This window comes from Oncorhynchus masou, chromosome 12 (assembly GCF_036934945.1).
Source record: "Oncorhynchus masou masou isolate Uvic2021 chromosome 12, UVic_Omas_1.1, whole genome shotgun sequence".
Classification (NCBI taxonomy): Eukaryota; Metazoa; Chordata; class Actinopteri; order Salmoniformes; family Salmonidae; genus Oncorhynchus; species Oncorhynchus masou.
In genome coordinates, this window is record NC_088223.1 from 44,145,712 (window position 1) to 44,160,832 (window position 15,121).

Consider the following 15,121-nt stretch of genomic DNA (forward strand, 5'->3'; position numbering starts at 1 on the left):
GGCAACACACAATCTCCTTAACAATGGCAAATGCATCTCGTTTAACATTAGCAAGAGTTTTATTAGCCTATTATAATGGTGCCAGGTTTCCCCCATGCTTGAATCATGATTTCAAACACCAAAGGGCCACTTCATCACAAAACTCAGACACTGGAATGACAATGCATTCAGAATATTAAATCTATGAATTTAATCTATGAATTTAGTCTAATGTTGCCTGTCACCCATTTCATGATATTATTTCCCTATTTCACATACAGTGCCTTGCGAAAGTATTCGGCCCCCTTGAACTTTGCGACCTTTTGCCACATTTCAGGCTTCAAACATAAAGATATAAAACTGTATTTTTTGTGAAGAATCAACAACAAGTGGGAAGAATCAACAACAACAAAAACAAAAATACTTTGTAGCGCCACCTTTTGCTGCGATTACAGCTGTAAGTCGCTTGGGGTATGTCTCTATCAGTTTTGCACATCGAGAGACTGAAATTTTTCCCATTCCTCCTTGCAAAACAGCTTGAGCTCAGTGAGGTTGGATGGAGAGCATTTGTGAACAGCAGTTTTCAGTTCTTTCCACAGATTCTCGATTGGATTCAGGTCTGGACTTTGACTTGGCCATTCTAACACCTGGATATGTTTATTTTTGAACCATTCCATTGTAGATTTTGCTTTATGTTTTGAGCTGTGTTGCTTTACGCCAAACATTACGTTTTGCATTGTTGCCAAAAAGTTCAATTTTGGTTTCATCTGACCAGAGCACCTTCTTCCACATGTTTGGTGTGTCTCCCAGGTGGCTTGTGGCAAACTTTAAATGACACTTTTTATGGATATCTTTAAGACATGGCTTTCTTCTTACCACTCTTCCATAAAGGCCAGATTTGTGCAATATACGACTGGTTGTTGTCCTATGGACAGAGTCTCCCACCTCAGCTGTAGATCTCTGCAGTTCATCCAGAGTGATCATGGGCCTCTTGGCTGCATCTCTGATCAGTCTTCTCCTTGTATGAGCTGAAAGTTTAGAGGGACGGCCAGGTCTTGGTAGATTTGCAGTGGTCTGATACTCCTTCCATTTCAATATCATCGCTTGCACAGTGCTCCTTGGGATGTTCAAAGCTTGGGAAATCTTTTTGTATCCAAATCCGGCTTTAAACTTCTTCACAACAGTATCTCGGACCTGCCTGGTGTGTTCCTTGTTCTTCATGATGCTCTCTGCGCTTTTAACGGACATCTGAGACTATCACAGTGCAGGTGCATTTATACGGAGACTTGATTACACACAGGTGGATTGTATTTATCATCATTAGTCATTTAGGTCAACATTGGATCATTCAGAGATCCTCACTGAACTTCTGGAGAGAGTTTGCTGCACTGAAAGTAAAAGGGCTGAATAATTTTGCACGCCCAATTTTTCAGTTTTTGATTTGTTAAAAAAGTTTGAAATATCCAATAAATGTCGTTCCACTTCATGATTGTGTCCCACTTGTTGTTGATTCTTCACAAAAAAATACAGTTTTATATCTTTATGTTTGAAGCCTGAAATGTGGCAAAAGGTTGCAAAGTTCAAGGGGGCCGAATACTTTCGCAAGGCACTGTACGTATTTCACATTGGCACGCATTCACAAGCCCTTTTACAGCACCTTTCAATGTTCTATCCAATCCTGAGCAGTGGAAACAATGGCATACTTAAAAGTGTCTTCATATGTTATATTTCCTATGTAGCTTTTTACCTATGACCTGTAGCATTGACCCACCAGCGCTCGACTCCATCTCCATGGCCTGTGCCACAGGCTGCTCCAGCAGTGCCCCGTCCACATGTGTGAAAACAAAAGGTTTCTCTGAAGCCACCATTAGCCCTTTCCCTTGGGGCTCCAACGCTGCATAGTGGGGCACTGACTTCCCCCTCAGCATCTTCCTCTTCCTTACCTTGTATTTCTTCTCCTGACCTGAAAATGGCCAATACAGCACACACAGAATACATGTGCAAGCATTATTAGACTGATTTGATTGCAATTTACAGGTTTAATTCTCAAACAGAATACATGTATTTTCTCTGCAACTTCACTATTACCATTACACGTTTTTATTATTATTCAAGTTATTACCTCTAAATATTTGTCTAGTATACAAATTATGAAAATACTTGTTACATAGAGGATTGTTACATTGTCGTACTGACAAAAATGAACGCATAGGCTATCGGACTCAAAAGAAACATGCAATTTCAGAGGTGTGGACTCGAGTCACATGACTTGGGCTTGAGTCTCACATTTGATGACTTGAGACTCGACTTTACTTGGAGCCTCAAGACTCGGGACTCGTCTTTGACTTGAGACTGATGACTTGAAATTATTTGGCCAGGTTTTGTAATGTTTTGTCACTCATTTTGTGGCACAGAGTCTCCGTGGATTACTCTTCCCCACGCAGCCAGAGACAGTAGCCACAAAACATTCTCAATATCAACAGTGAAGAGGCGACTCCGGGATGCTGGCCTTCGAGACAGAGTTCCTCTGTCCAGTGTCTGTGTTCTTTTGACTATCTTAATATTTTATTGGCCAGTCTGAGATATGGCTTTTTCTTTGCAACTATTTCAGGTCGAATGCACAGAATTGTTATGAAGATTCTCCTTAGCAACATTTATTTTGGAAGACACAGATCTACAGTTGAGATATCAGAGCAAATTAAAGTTAATTAACGCACATTTCGTTTTCCCAAACACTAAGTAAATGTCGTTTCTGTAGGTCAACCTTTGATAATAGAAATTATGGCCATTGATAATAGAAATGATGGGCATGAAGGTGGTAAACATGCCACAAATGCTCACATAGCTAATCTGCTAATTAACTAGTCGTCATCAACTTATTATGCTCTTTCACTGAGAAACAAAAAAAAACAATGAAGTGATCCATTAGTTACTATTCCCAACTCCCTCATTATACCATCATCCATATAGAAGAGTTAGGTTTCGTCATCCCCTAGTGTTATGAGCAGTATATGGAATACAGGGTGCCATTTGGGACGCAGACACAGTGCCCCACCCCACTCACCCTGTTCTGCAGTGTTAGAGACTGTGATCCATTCCAAAGAAACAGAGTAGCCACTTCCCTTTGCATCAGAGTCCGATGATGGGTCTTTCTGGATGCGGAGGAGCAGGACCTCCATGGAATGGACCCCAGCCTGGACGTGAGATATGCTGTGGAGGATGGTGAAGGGCTCCCCCATCTCCTCACTGAACAAGGGCTGACAAACACACAAAATCAACAAGTCTAGTTAGTTCACAGACAGAAATGTGTTCTAAGTTTTAAGATCAATCCATGCACAGTGGGTACGAAATGTAGTATCTATAAGAACAAGATATTAGGTACACCCGTTTATTAGGTACACCAATCTAGTCCCGGGTCGGACCTCAAATCGCCTCCAGAACAGCCTGAAGTCATCGGGGAATAGAAACGTTGCTCAATTGGTATCAAGGGATCTAATGTGTGCCAGGACACCAGGCAGGATGGCACCATGGACTCATGCTGCGTACGCCAAATCTTGACTCTGCCATCAGCATGACGCAACAGGTAGCGGGATTCGTTAGCCTAGGCAATGTTTTTCCACGCCTCAATTGTTGGTAATTGTGTGCCCACTGGAACCACTACTTCTTGTTTTTAGCTGATACGAGTGGAACCCGGTGTGTTCGTCTGCTGCATTAGCCGACCCGTGACAAGGACCGACGAGTTGTCGGTTCCGAGATCCCATTCTGCGCCGTTATTTGTCGGTTTGTGGCCCGTCTGTTTGCTTGCACAATTCTTGTCTTTCTCCTTCGACCTCTCATCAACGTAAAATTTTCGCCCATTGGGCTGACGCTGAATGGATGTTTTTGGTTTGTCGGTAAAGCCTAGACACTGTCGTACGTGAAAAGTCCAGGAAGCCGTCCATTTCTGTGATACTGGGACTGGCGCCTGGTACCGACGATCATACTATGCTCAATGTCACTTAGGTCACTCGTTTTTCCCATTCTAATGTTACATCGAACAGTAACATAATGTCTTGATGCCCATCTGCCTGCTAAATATAGCAAGCCACGACCACGTGACTCACACTGTAGGAGCTAATCATTTTTCATGAATGGGGTGGTGTACCTAACAAACTGTCCACTGAGTATGTGACATATCGTTAGTAAAACTTCATATAACAAGCTACATCTTTTGTGCATTTATACCATAAATAATCATGTCAAATACATTATAAAGCTTTTATAAATTATGATGTATAATGTTAATTTAATGTGAATTTCTTGTCGCAGGGTAACCTATGTTATTAATGCGGATAAAGTTAATGTAACGCTTTACCCAAATGTCTAACCGGCTGGAATTGCTGGGCTTGTGACTAAGTAGAGGTTATTAATTTCTTTCAAGCTTATCAACATGCTAAACCTGATCTTCAGAATGGTATATAAAAGAGGACTCAAGATAAAACAGGCCTGGATTAATATATTCCACCTTGGGTTTATGGTAGGTTAATTTGACAAACACTATAAGTAACATTGAGATTGATATCTCTTTTTCAAGCGAGATATAACTGCTGACCTTTATTAAAATGGGATATAAAAATAATCTGGGAAAAAAACTAAAAGGAAAGTGGATGCAATGTTGTTGGTAAATATCTGAACATTGATTATGAGTATATTGCATGTCCAAGTCTTCTTACCTCCCACTTCAGACTGCAATTCTCCCTTCTCATGCTGGTTCTGAGGAGGTAGAGTCTGCCCGCACCGTCAGAGAGAGATGCCCAGGTGGCAGAGGTGAAGCTAAGAGAGGCACAGAGACGTTCCTCACACACAGTGGGGTCAGAGGGCATGTGGAAGACCTCTATGGGCTTCCCCAGTGCCGTGTCCTGTCAACCAAATGCAAAGACCTGTCAGTCTCCTGTCATCAATGGAGGATTTCTACAGAACCTCATCTCTGTTATGAATTCTGTTTATGAATGAAATAGTATAAGCCAGGGTTTATTTGGCCCCCAAGTTTTTTTGTTTTACCCTCTACTGCACATCGTAAGTATTCAGACCCTTTGCTATGAGACCCGAAATTAAGCTCAGGTGCATCCTGTTTACATTGATCATCATTGAGATGTTTCTACAACTTGATTGGAGTCCACCTGTGGTCAATTGATTGGACAAGATTTATTTGGAAAGGCACACACCTGTTGTGTGGACCCACAGTGTGGACCCACAGTTGTCAGGGCATGTCAGAGCAAAAACCAAGCCACGAGGTCAAAGGAATTGTCCGTAGAGCTCCGAGACAGGATTGGGTTGAGGAACAGATATGGGGAAGGGTACCAAACAATTTCTGCAGCATAGAAGGCCCCAAGAACACAGTGGCCTCAATCATTAAATGGAAGAAGTTTGGAACCACCAAGATTCTTGAGAGCTGGCAACACGGCCAAACTAAGCAATCGGGAAGAAGGGCCTTGGTCAGGGAGGTGACCAAGAACCCGATGGTCACTCTGACAGAGCTCGACAGTTCCACTGTGGAGATGAACCTTCCAGAAGGACCAACATCTCTGCAGAACTCCACCAATACATATCAAACTTTTTTATATAGCCCTTCTTACATCAGCTGATATATCAAAGTGCTGTACAGAAACCCAGCCTATAACCCCAAACAGCAAGCAATGCAGGTGTAGAAGCACGGTGGCTAGGAAAAACTCCCTAGAAAAGCAAAAACCTAGGAAGAAACCTAGAGAGGAACCAGGCTATGAGGAGTGGCCAGTCCTCTTCTGGCTGTGCCGGATGGAGATCATAACAGAACATGGCCAAGATGTTCAAATGTTCATAAATGACCAGCATGGTAAAATAATAATAATCACAGTAGTTGTCGAGGGTGCAACAAGTCAGCACCTCAGGAGTAAATGTCAGTTGGCTTTCAGGCCGTTATGGCCGGTCAGGCCGCTATGGTAGAGTGGCCAGACAGAAACCACTCCTCAGTAAAATGGCATATGACAGCCCGTTTAGAGTTTTCCAAAAGGCACCTAAAGGACTCTGACGATGAGAAACAAGATACTCTCATTGAACTCTTTGACCTGAACGCCAAGCGGCATGTCTGGAGGACACCTGGCACCATTCCTACGGTGAAGCATGGCGGTGGAAGCATCATGCTGTGGGGATGTTTTTCAGCGGCAGGGACCTGGAGACTAGTCAGGTTGGAGGGAAAGATGAACGGAGCAAAGTACAGAGAGATCCTTGATGAAAACCTGCCCCAGAGCACTCAGGACCTCATTTTAGGGTGACGGTTCACCTTCCAACAGGACAACAACCCTAAGCACACAGCCAAGACAGGAGTGGCTTTGGGACTGGGATTTGGTGTTCGCTGCCTAACTTCTCCCCACATACACCAAACTCCAAAAATAATATGTAGGCCACCAAGCGGTATTGTCTGTAAAAGAATTACAAAAAAATGCTATTAGACTTTCATGGACAATCGTTGTGTACTGCCTGTATTGCTACTGCCACAGCACGATGGGAGTATATTACACATCTCACAGACACCCGTTGGCTAGAACACACAGGTATAAGCTTTGATTTGAGTCGAAGCCAAAGTCATTCCTTTACTCTTCGTCATCATCGTCAAAACATTTCTCCAGTTTTGCTACTAATGAGATGCATAGCTACAACATTAGGCTACAATCTCCCCTTGTATCAAAGTGACTATGAACACCTCACTGCACCCCCCACACCAAATGCAAGTATTCCCTTTGTATACATTCTGGGTAAAGCAAACAAATCTAGCTGGCTCAACTTGCTTGTAGTGGTACTAGCAAGCCACTTTATGTCCAAATCTATCACAAAATTAAACTGTACAACACTGCATTGTGTGAAAAGAACGCGTATATTGCAAGCTAGCTCATGCTCCTGACAGCCAAATACAGTGGGGCAAAAAGGTTTTTAAGTCAGCCACCAATTGTGCAAGAACTCCCACTTAAAAAGATGAGAGAGGCCTGTAATTTACATCATAGGTACACTTCAACTATGACAGACAAAATGAGAAGAAAAAAAATCCAGAAAATCACATTGTAGGATTTTTAATTAATTTATTTGCAAATTATGATGGAAAATTAAGTATTTGGTCAATAACAAAAGTTTATCTCAATACTTTGTTATTTTACTTTGTTGGCAATGACAGAGGTCAAACGTTTTCTGTAAGTCTTCACAAGGTTTTCACACACTGTTGCTGGTATTTTGTCCCATTCCTCCATGCGGATCTCCTCTAGAGCAGTGATGTTTTGGAGCTGGGGCTGTTGCTGGGCAACATGGACTTTCAACTCCCTCCAAAGATTTTCTATGGGGTTGAGATCTGGAGACTGGCTAGGCCACTCCAGGACCTTGAAATGCTTCTTACGAAGCCACTCCTTCGTTGCCCGGGCGGTGTGTTTGGGATCATTGTCATGCTGAAAGACCCGGCCACGTTTCATCTCCAATGCCCTTGCTGATGGGAGGTTTTCACTCAAAATCTCACGATACATGGCCCCATTCATTCGTTCTTTTACAGTCGTCCTGGTCCCTTTGCAGAAAACAGCCCCAAAGCATGATGTTTCCACCCCCAAGCTTCACAGTAGGTATGGTGTTCTTTGGATGCAACTCAGCATTCTTTGTCCTCCAAACACGACGAGTTGAGTTTTTACCAAAAAGTTCTATTTTGGTTTCATCTGACCATATGACATTCTCCCAATCTTCTTCTGGATCATCCAAATGCTCTCTATCAAAATTCAGACGGGCCTGGACATGTACCGGCTTAAGCAGGGGGACACGTCTGGCACTGCAGGATTTGAGTCCCTGGCGGCAAGGTGTGTTACTGATGGTAGGCTTTGTTACTTTGGTCCCAGCTCTCTGCAGGTCATTCACTAGGTCCCCCCATGTGGTTCTGGGATTTTTGCTCACCGTTCTTGTGATCATTTTGACCCCACGGGGTGAGATCTTGCGTGGAGCCCCAGATTGAGAGAGATTATCAGTGGTCTTGTATGTCTTCCATTTCCTAATAATTGCTCCCACAGTTGATTTCTTCAAACCAAGCAGCTTACCTATTGCAGATTCAGTCTTCCCAGCCTGGTGCAGGTCTACAATTTTGTTTCTGGTGTCCTTTGACAGCTCTTTGGTCTTGGCCATAGTGGAGTTTGGAGTGTGACTGTTTGAGGGTGTGGACAGGTGTATTTTATACTGATAACAAGTTCAAACAGGTGCCATTAATACAGCTAACGAGTGGAGGACAGAGGAGCTTCTTAAAGAAGAAGTTACAGGTCTGTGAGAGCCAGAAATATTGCTTGTTTGTAGGTGACCAAATAATTATTTTCCACCGTAATTTGAAAATAAATTCATTAAAAATCCTACAATGTTGTTTTTTCTCTTTTTGTCTGTCATAGTTGAAGTGTACCTATGATGAAAATTACAGGCCTCTCATATTTTTAAGTGGGAGAACTTGCACAATTGGTGGCTGACTAAATACTATTTTGCCCCACTGTAGCTCCTGTGAACCTGTAGAAACTAGTACTATCCATTTTTAAAAGCCTCCCTTGGAGGATGGAAACACAATTGGACAAGGAATTAGGGCTCCCGTCAGCAGTAGTCTTCACAAAGCCAGGGTGTCACTCTAGATATCCTGCAATGTCTTGGCAGATAGGAACGTCATTGAGACAAGTCCAATGGCTCTATTAAACAAGGACAAACATATTTACACGCTGCTAGCGTGATCGTGCAATCGGCAAAAAAAAAGGCCACAATAATTGCTACAAAACATGACTCCGTTCATTTTTAGATCAGACAGCAGGCTCAATCAACTAATGACGTCATTGGGTGAACTCTCACGACGCAAAAATTCGAAAATACGCTATGATGCATAATTATGTCTGAAACACCTTTCACTAATCATAATTATGTACAAAGACTCGGTTAAAAAACTAAATAGTGTCTCGCTGTAAAATTTCCCTTTCCTAAACATTGTCTTTTTTTTTGTTACCTTAAACTTCAATGATCTAAAAACGCATATGTTGTAGCTTAGGCCCTACTTGACATCTGATGTTTTTTGTGTTGTGCCCGTCATCGGTTGAGCCAACATGCTCTTGAATACAGGGTGGGTGTCATGTTTTGGCTGATAAACGTACTAAAATGGGAATAAAATTGAAAATGTTAACTTTTAAATGGTACCACAAATATGGTTGGAGGCTCGCAAATCAGAGAATGTTGACTTGAATGGGAATATCGCTGTTTTAAAGTATACTGTCAATCCACCATAGGAAACCATAGAAATATAGATAATAGAATAGACATGACCCCTTAAGTTGACAGTGGGTGGACCGGCAGCCATCTTTGTGGTAGTAATTAGAAGTAAAAATGTCAATTCAATTTACATTTCAATGGTGTACCAACTAAATTGCAGTGGTTTGAAGGGATAGTCAATTCTATGAATTATATTTCTATGACTGAAATGAGACCCACCCTGTTTTCAAGAGCATGTTGTGTCTCAACCGATGGCGGGCACAATACAAAAACCTCCGATGATGTAAAGTAGGGTCTAAGCTTCAACATATGTGAATTAGTTTATGCTTTTTTAGATAATTGATGTTCAAGGTTCAAACGATTCATTCTTTTTTTATGAAAAAAAAGTTTAAATAAGGACAACCTTGTTTGTAAGCTTATAAATTATATAAAACTCAACTGCATACCTTTTCCAGTGATGAAGACATGGATCTCACGATATGGTGGGGTGTGCAAAATGGGTCAAATTTGAGCAGCTTTATCTACTGAATGTTTTGGCATTCAGGTACAAAAAGTCATTTTCTGACCACTTCTTCCAAATGTCTTCCATTTAAGAATGATGGAGGCCACTGTGTTCTTGGGGATCTTCAAAGAAGCAGAATTTGTTTTGTACCCTTCCCCACATCTGTGACTTGACACAATCCTGTATCAGAGGTCTACGGACAATTTCTTTGCTCTCGAGAGCTCTATGGACAATTCCTTCGATCTCATGGCTCGAAGATAAAGGCCTGATTGGTGGAGAGCTGCAGAAATTGTTCTCCTTCTGGAAGATTCTACCACCACAGAAAATAACTTTGGAGCTCTGTCAGAGGGACCATCGGGTTCTTGGTCACCTCCCTGACCAAGGCCCTTCTCCCCCGATTGCTCAGGTTGGCTGTGTTCTTGGGGACCATCAATGGTGCAGACATTTTTTGGTACCCTTCCACAAATCTGTGCCTCGACACAATCCTGTCTCGGAGCTCTATGGACAATTCCTTCGACCTTATGGCTTGGTTACTGCTCTGACATGCACTGCACTGTCAACTGTGGGACCTTATAGACAGGTGTGTGCCTTTCCAAATCATGTCCAATCAATTGAATTTACCACAGGTGGACTCCAATCAAGTTGTAGAAACATCTCAAGGATGATCAATGGAAACGGGATGCACCAACTCTAAAAAACAGTTTTTGCTTTGTGTGTAGATTAATGACGAAAAACATTTAATCAATTTTAGAACAAGGCTGTAACGTAACAAAATGTGTAAAAAGTCAAGGGGTCTGAATACTTTCCTAATGCCCTGTATGTATATGATGGTGTGTATAGATAGACATGGGCAGTATAGGAATATAAAAAGGTATGTACAACACTAGTTATATAGGATAGGCCTTGACTAGAATACAGTATATACATATTAAGTGGGTTACCCATGTGCTGTTTTACCAGTGCATTGAGTGGACAATTCAGAATATTAGTATCAGATAGACTTTGCTCCACTAATAATACTTCTCAAAAGCTATGCATTATGGAGGCATCAATTTCAAGTTGGATGGAGGTATAACTGAAGCAATGTCCTGAGAGGTGTTGGGCTCTTGGTATAAAATTAAAAAAACATTTCCACCGTGAAGCAGCATTCATTTTTCAGAAGAAATTTACAAGATACCCATCAAGCATTTTGAGAGATACTTACCAGGGTAACCGTAAGATTCAGCACTCGCCCTTTGCAGTCAACAAAGAAAACACTGTCCTCATACCAGGGGTCTATATGCAGGTAGTTGTACATGCCAAAAGCACGCACATGGTCCAGGGTGTATTGACTGTCCTTCAGTTTCACCTCCGCCACAGCTATAGAGAGGAGGTAATGTAAATTTGTGAAATGTCATTTAAAAAACTGGGTGCTATACCATTGATGAATATTATCTAGGCTAGTGTTTTTATGGCATAACCTATAAAAAGGTACAATCATTCTGCATAGATGATGTTGCAACTCTTAGCTGTGAAGCACAAATAATTTTCCTGCATACACTTCTTATTTTTTGAGTATATGCCAAATAGTGTGAGAAATCTGAAGTGAATAAACCCCAGAAATAAATCTACAGCCCAGATTTGTTTCAGCAATACTTTGCCATTGACTTAAAGGGATAGTTCGGGATTTTGGCATTTAGTCCCTTTATCCACTTCCCCAGAGTCCGATAAACTCATGGATACCATTTTATGTCTCTGCGTTCAGTTTGAGGGAAGTTGCTAAGTACCTTTAGCTCCTATTGACGATCTTCTGGCTGGTGGAGTTTTTGTTAAGAGCCCCGACATTTGACTTAAACATTAAAACGCATTGCTTGCAGCACGGTTTTGGAAACATCTTTCATATCAGTGAGAAATAATATCAAAAAAAGGTTAAATTACTACACATCTTCATAGGGAGAGGGTTCCCGCACAGCCATATTTCGTTTGTTTATGCAAAACAGACGGAAGACAGACGGAAGACGGAGACGACTACCTGTGCTATTAATAACCTCTTTGGGCTGACATCCCGTTACCGGGATGATACCTGAACACCTATGTATGAATAGAAGACAGACACCACAAATGTGTCATCACAGAAAAAAAATACTGTCACAAATGTTAAAACTGTGTACAGTAAGTGTATATTTTGCATTTGTGAAATTATTATCAGTTAACATGGCCTTTATGAATTATTAAGCCTGTGTGCTTTATGTGCTTGCTTATATTATATAAATGCTTCAACATTTGCTAAAAGTGACTAGCTGATGAAAATTCTCAGAACAAAACGTAGAAAATCTCTTAAGGCTGTTAACCACAGATCTTATTTTTGCCATTAATACAACAACAACAAAACATGATTTCCATAGGCTTTGGCCAATGAGCCATGGCGGAGTGGGAGCCTATAGTCGCCATTGATCTCTATTGGCTCGCGAAACCTCCTCCTACTTCCTTTAAACCGGACTCAGATACATACAAGTGGCTCTGGGGAAGTACTCTTAAATAAAGGGCTTCATTGTCGAAATCACGGACTATCCCTTTAACATTGACAAATGATTTTCAAAGACCATGTCATTAGTGTGCATTTATTGTAATACTGTATATAGTCAAACAATGGGAAAAAAATTGCCAGCTACAGAGCTGCCAATTCTTACCCATTGGCCGTGAGACACGCATTTGACCCTCTTCTCACGACATACCTCATATTTCAAACTTTTTTTATTTGTCCATTGTACTGTATAGTCAGTGCGTTAACTTTTCAACTGTGCTCCAAATCATTTTGAAATTGCAGCATCTGGGCCTGCAATTTAACATCACGAGCAGAACTTCTATCATTGTCCTGTCTCGGGGCGGCACATTGAACCATTATGATTGGTCTAGTTATGTAAGGAATCATGTTGTAAAGAAACGCCCCTCAAGATTAGAGTGAAACTGAATGGCGAGCTAGAACGTTCTCCACCGATTTTCTAAAACTGTAAAAAGAGTAGCACGGTAGCGCTGTTTTATGTACAATGTTGTCGACAAAATTAGGTTGCTTTTACTCCCGTCCTTATTGCAGAATTGCAACCCTTTGTCAGCATGTACTAAAGTTGTTCCACATTTACATTAGTCCCCTCGTTTGGGGATTGGCATTTAGCCTGTGACGAAAAGGCAGCAGACAGACCTACAGTATGTTTTAGCAGGGAGGTTTGGTAGGGTGACCTGATTTGTAACTATGAAAATAATTTTGTTAAACAGATTGTGAACCCAAAAGTGTACATTTGATTCTAGATGGGGGACAATAGGAAAATAATTTGGTTAAGTGTAGGGGCAGATTTGTCATCAATGGATATTATCCATTTACTATATTTAGTCTGATCAGTGGAAAAATGTTCATTCCTAACAATTGGCTAAAATATAGGGTAATTACTGTGCTTGTCAGCAAGAACACTGCTGTTATTCCCCACACATGTTTTATTATTCCACTTCTACCCAATTTTGCCAGTGTAATCACATATTAGAAATCTCATATGCCTACTTGTGTCTTTGGAAATTAATTATGAGGCCATGTATTTTTGCAGCCATTCATGAACAAGTCATACAAATAAGCATTGGATAGTAAATGCTCCAAGAATCAAATATAATGTGCACATTCTAGGCAACTCATAAAGCATAATATTGTGTCTAGGTAGAGTAAGATGATGTCAAGGATCTTCACCTTCATCAGATTTTTCTTCAAGGTTTGGTGATTTTGAGAAATTAATTGTAATAAGAAAAACATTTCAAAGGCACTTGGGAAACATAGATCGGGGGTGGTGGCCAACTCTCCTGGAGAGCAAGCAGGATTTTCTTAGAGACCTTTCTTCAAGAGATTTCACCCAAATTACAAAATGTTTGTGTCCTTATCTTGAAAGCAGTATATAGAAAAGTCAACCGCAATCTATGATTTGGTTACCCACTGCCATTAAACATGAATGTTTCCTGTGCAGAGCCTTGGTATATTGGTAACACTCCCTGACACGTGTTGCATAAGAACAGGGATCAATCTCTACTTCAAATCTTCCCACCGTTTTTAGTATTTAATTACTGCCTGAATAGTGTAAAACCACATAAAACAATTGAAATATTAGCATACTTTATTAGCAAATTTCATCCCCCCCAAAAAATCGCTAAGTAGCAAAGTCATCCAATTTTGAGTGTTCATTTAATGTTGAAAGCACCCTGAACACTCCTGACCTGTGATTTTTTTTTTTTAATTCCACCCTGGTTTTAGGCTTAAACCATGTAAGAATATACATAGAATTGCAGGAAATTACATTTCAAACATGGGTTGTGTTAGGGGAAATGAAATTCACATAGCAAATCTCACTCACGCCACGCTTTCTTCAAAAGTTAGCAGCCCTCTAGCTAAATCAAAAATAATGGCAATATTAGCATGCTCTAATGATAATGCGACGTGGCGGGCAGTTTCTCACCAGCATCTAGCTCTACGTTGTAAATTGGTATGGGCTCCAGAGACAGTCTGTAACTCTCAAAGCTGGGATCCAAAAACTGTCTGTTGACCTTCAATGAATAATTCGATACAGCCATGTTTCAGAATTATTGATAAATTGACAATATGTTTAAGATGAAATATATAGGAGCTGAACTGCACACAACTGAATGTGCTTCCTGTATGAATCAGTCGGAATATTTTACGGACGGACATATAGGAGGTATAGGAAATTGAAATCTTGCAGGACGTGAAAAATTATGAAAAGAATTCACTTATAAATAAATAAAAAGCGTCTGTTGAATTTTAGACACTATTAATGGATCATGACTGATACAAAACGAATGCAAACAACCATGCGTGGTTCAACACTCTCGAAGGCAGAACCTTCGCGCTTTCGTGTTCTTCACCGGAAGGTTTATGTGTAGGGACTGCTTGCTTCGTTGGTCTTTATTAGCGTCATGGCAGCAACTTCCGGTTTTCCGATTTGCCTTCAAAATAAACATCTGTTGTTTAAACGCTGTGTATGATAAGAAATCAATATTTATTTGCAGTTTTGCATAGTCATAGTGCACTAAAGAAAATTACAACTTTACATAAGATAAATAATATTGTAAGGTGGAGCACATTGAAAAATGGCTACATGGAAAGACATTTAAACTGTGATAGGATCTGTAAGAACCAAGAAACACCTTTAAGCACAGAACCACTCATATACATAACATTATGTATATGAGTGGTTCTGTGCTTAAAGGTGTTTATTGGTTCTTACAGATCCTATCACAGTTTAAATGTCTTTCCAGTTTTCTTGAGATGTATTCCTGGATGATTATATGGCCCTAGTGGTGGGACTGAGGGAACCCTAGTGGTTAGAACGTTGGGCC

General features: G+C 40.8%; 1 protein-coding gene across 3 annotated transcripts in view; it reads right to left on the reverse strand.

Annotated features, from left to right (window-relative positions):
• The window catches only part of nudcd1 (NudC domain containing 1), a 39,141-nt gene extending 24,716 nt beyond the window's left edge, over positions 1-14,425 (reverse strand). For 2 of the 3 annotated variants that reach the window (XM_064980685.1, XM_064980683.1), the window contains exons 1-5: positions 14,221-14,425; positions 10,956-11,110; positions 4,692-4,877; positions 3,044-3,236; positions 1,727-1,942 (exon numbers count right to left, since the gene is read on the reverse strand). In XM_064980685.1, the coding sequence (XP_064836757.1) occupies positions 1,727-1,942; positions 3,044-3,236; positions 4,692-4,877; positions 10,956-11,110; positions 14,221-14,335 (865 nt within the window). In that variant the 5' untranslated portion in view covers positions 14,336-14,425. The remainder of the gene's footprint in view (positions 1-1,726; positions 1,943-3,043; positions 3,237-4,691; positions 4,878-10,955; positions 11,111-14,220) is intronic. The other variant, XM_064980684.1, reaches the window with a different exon arrangement.
• Positions 14,426-15,121: the final 696 nt, after the last annotated feature.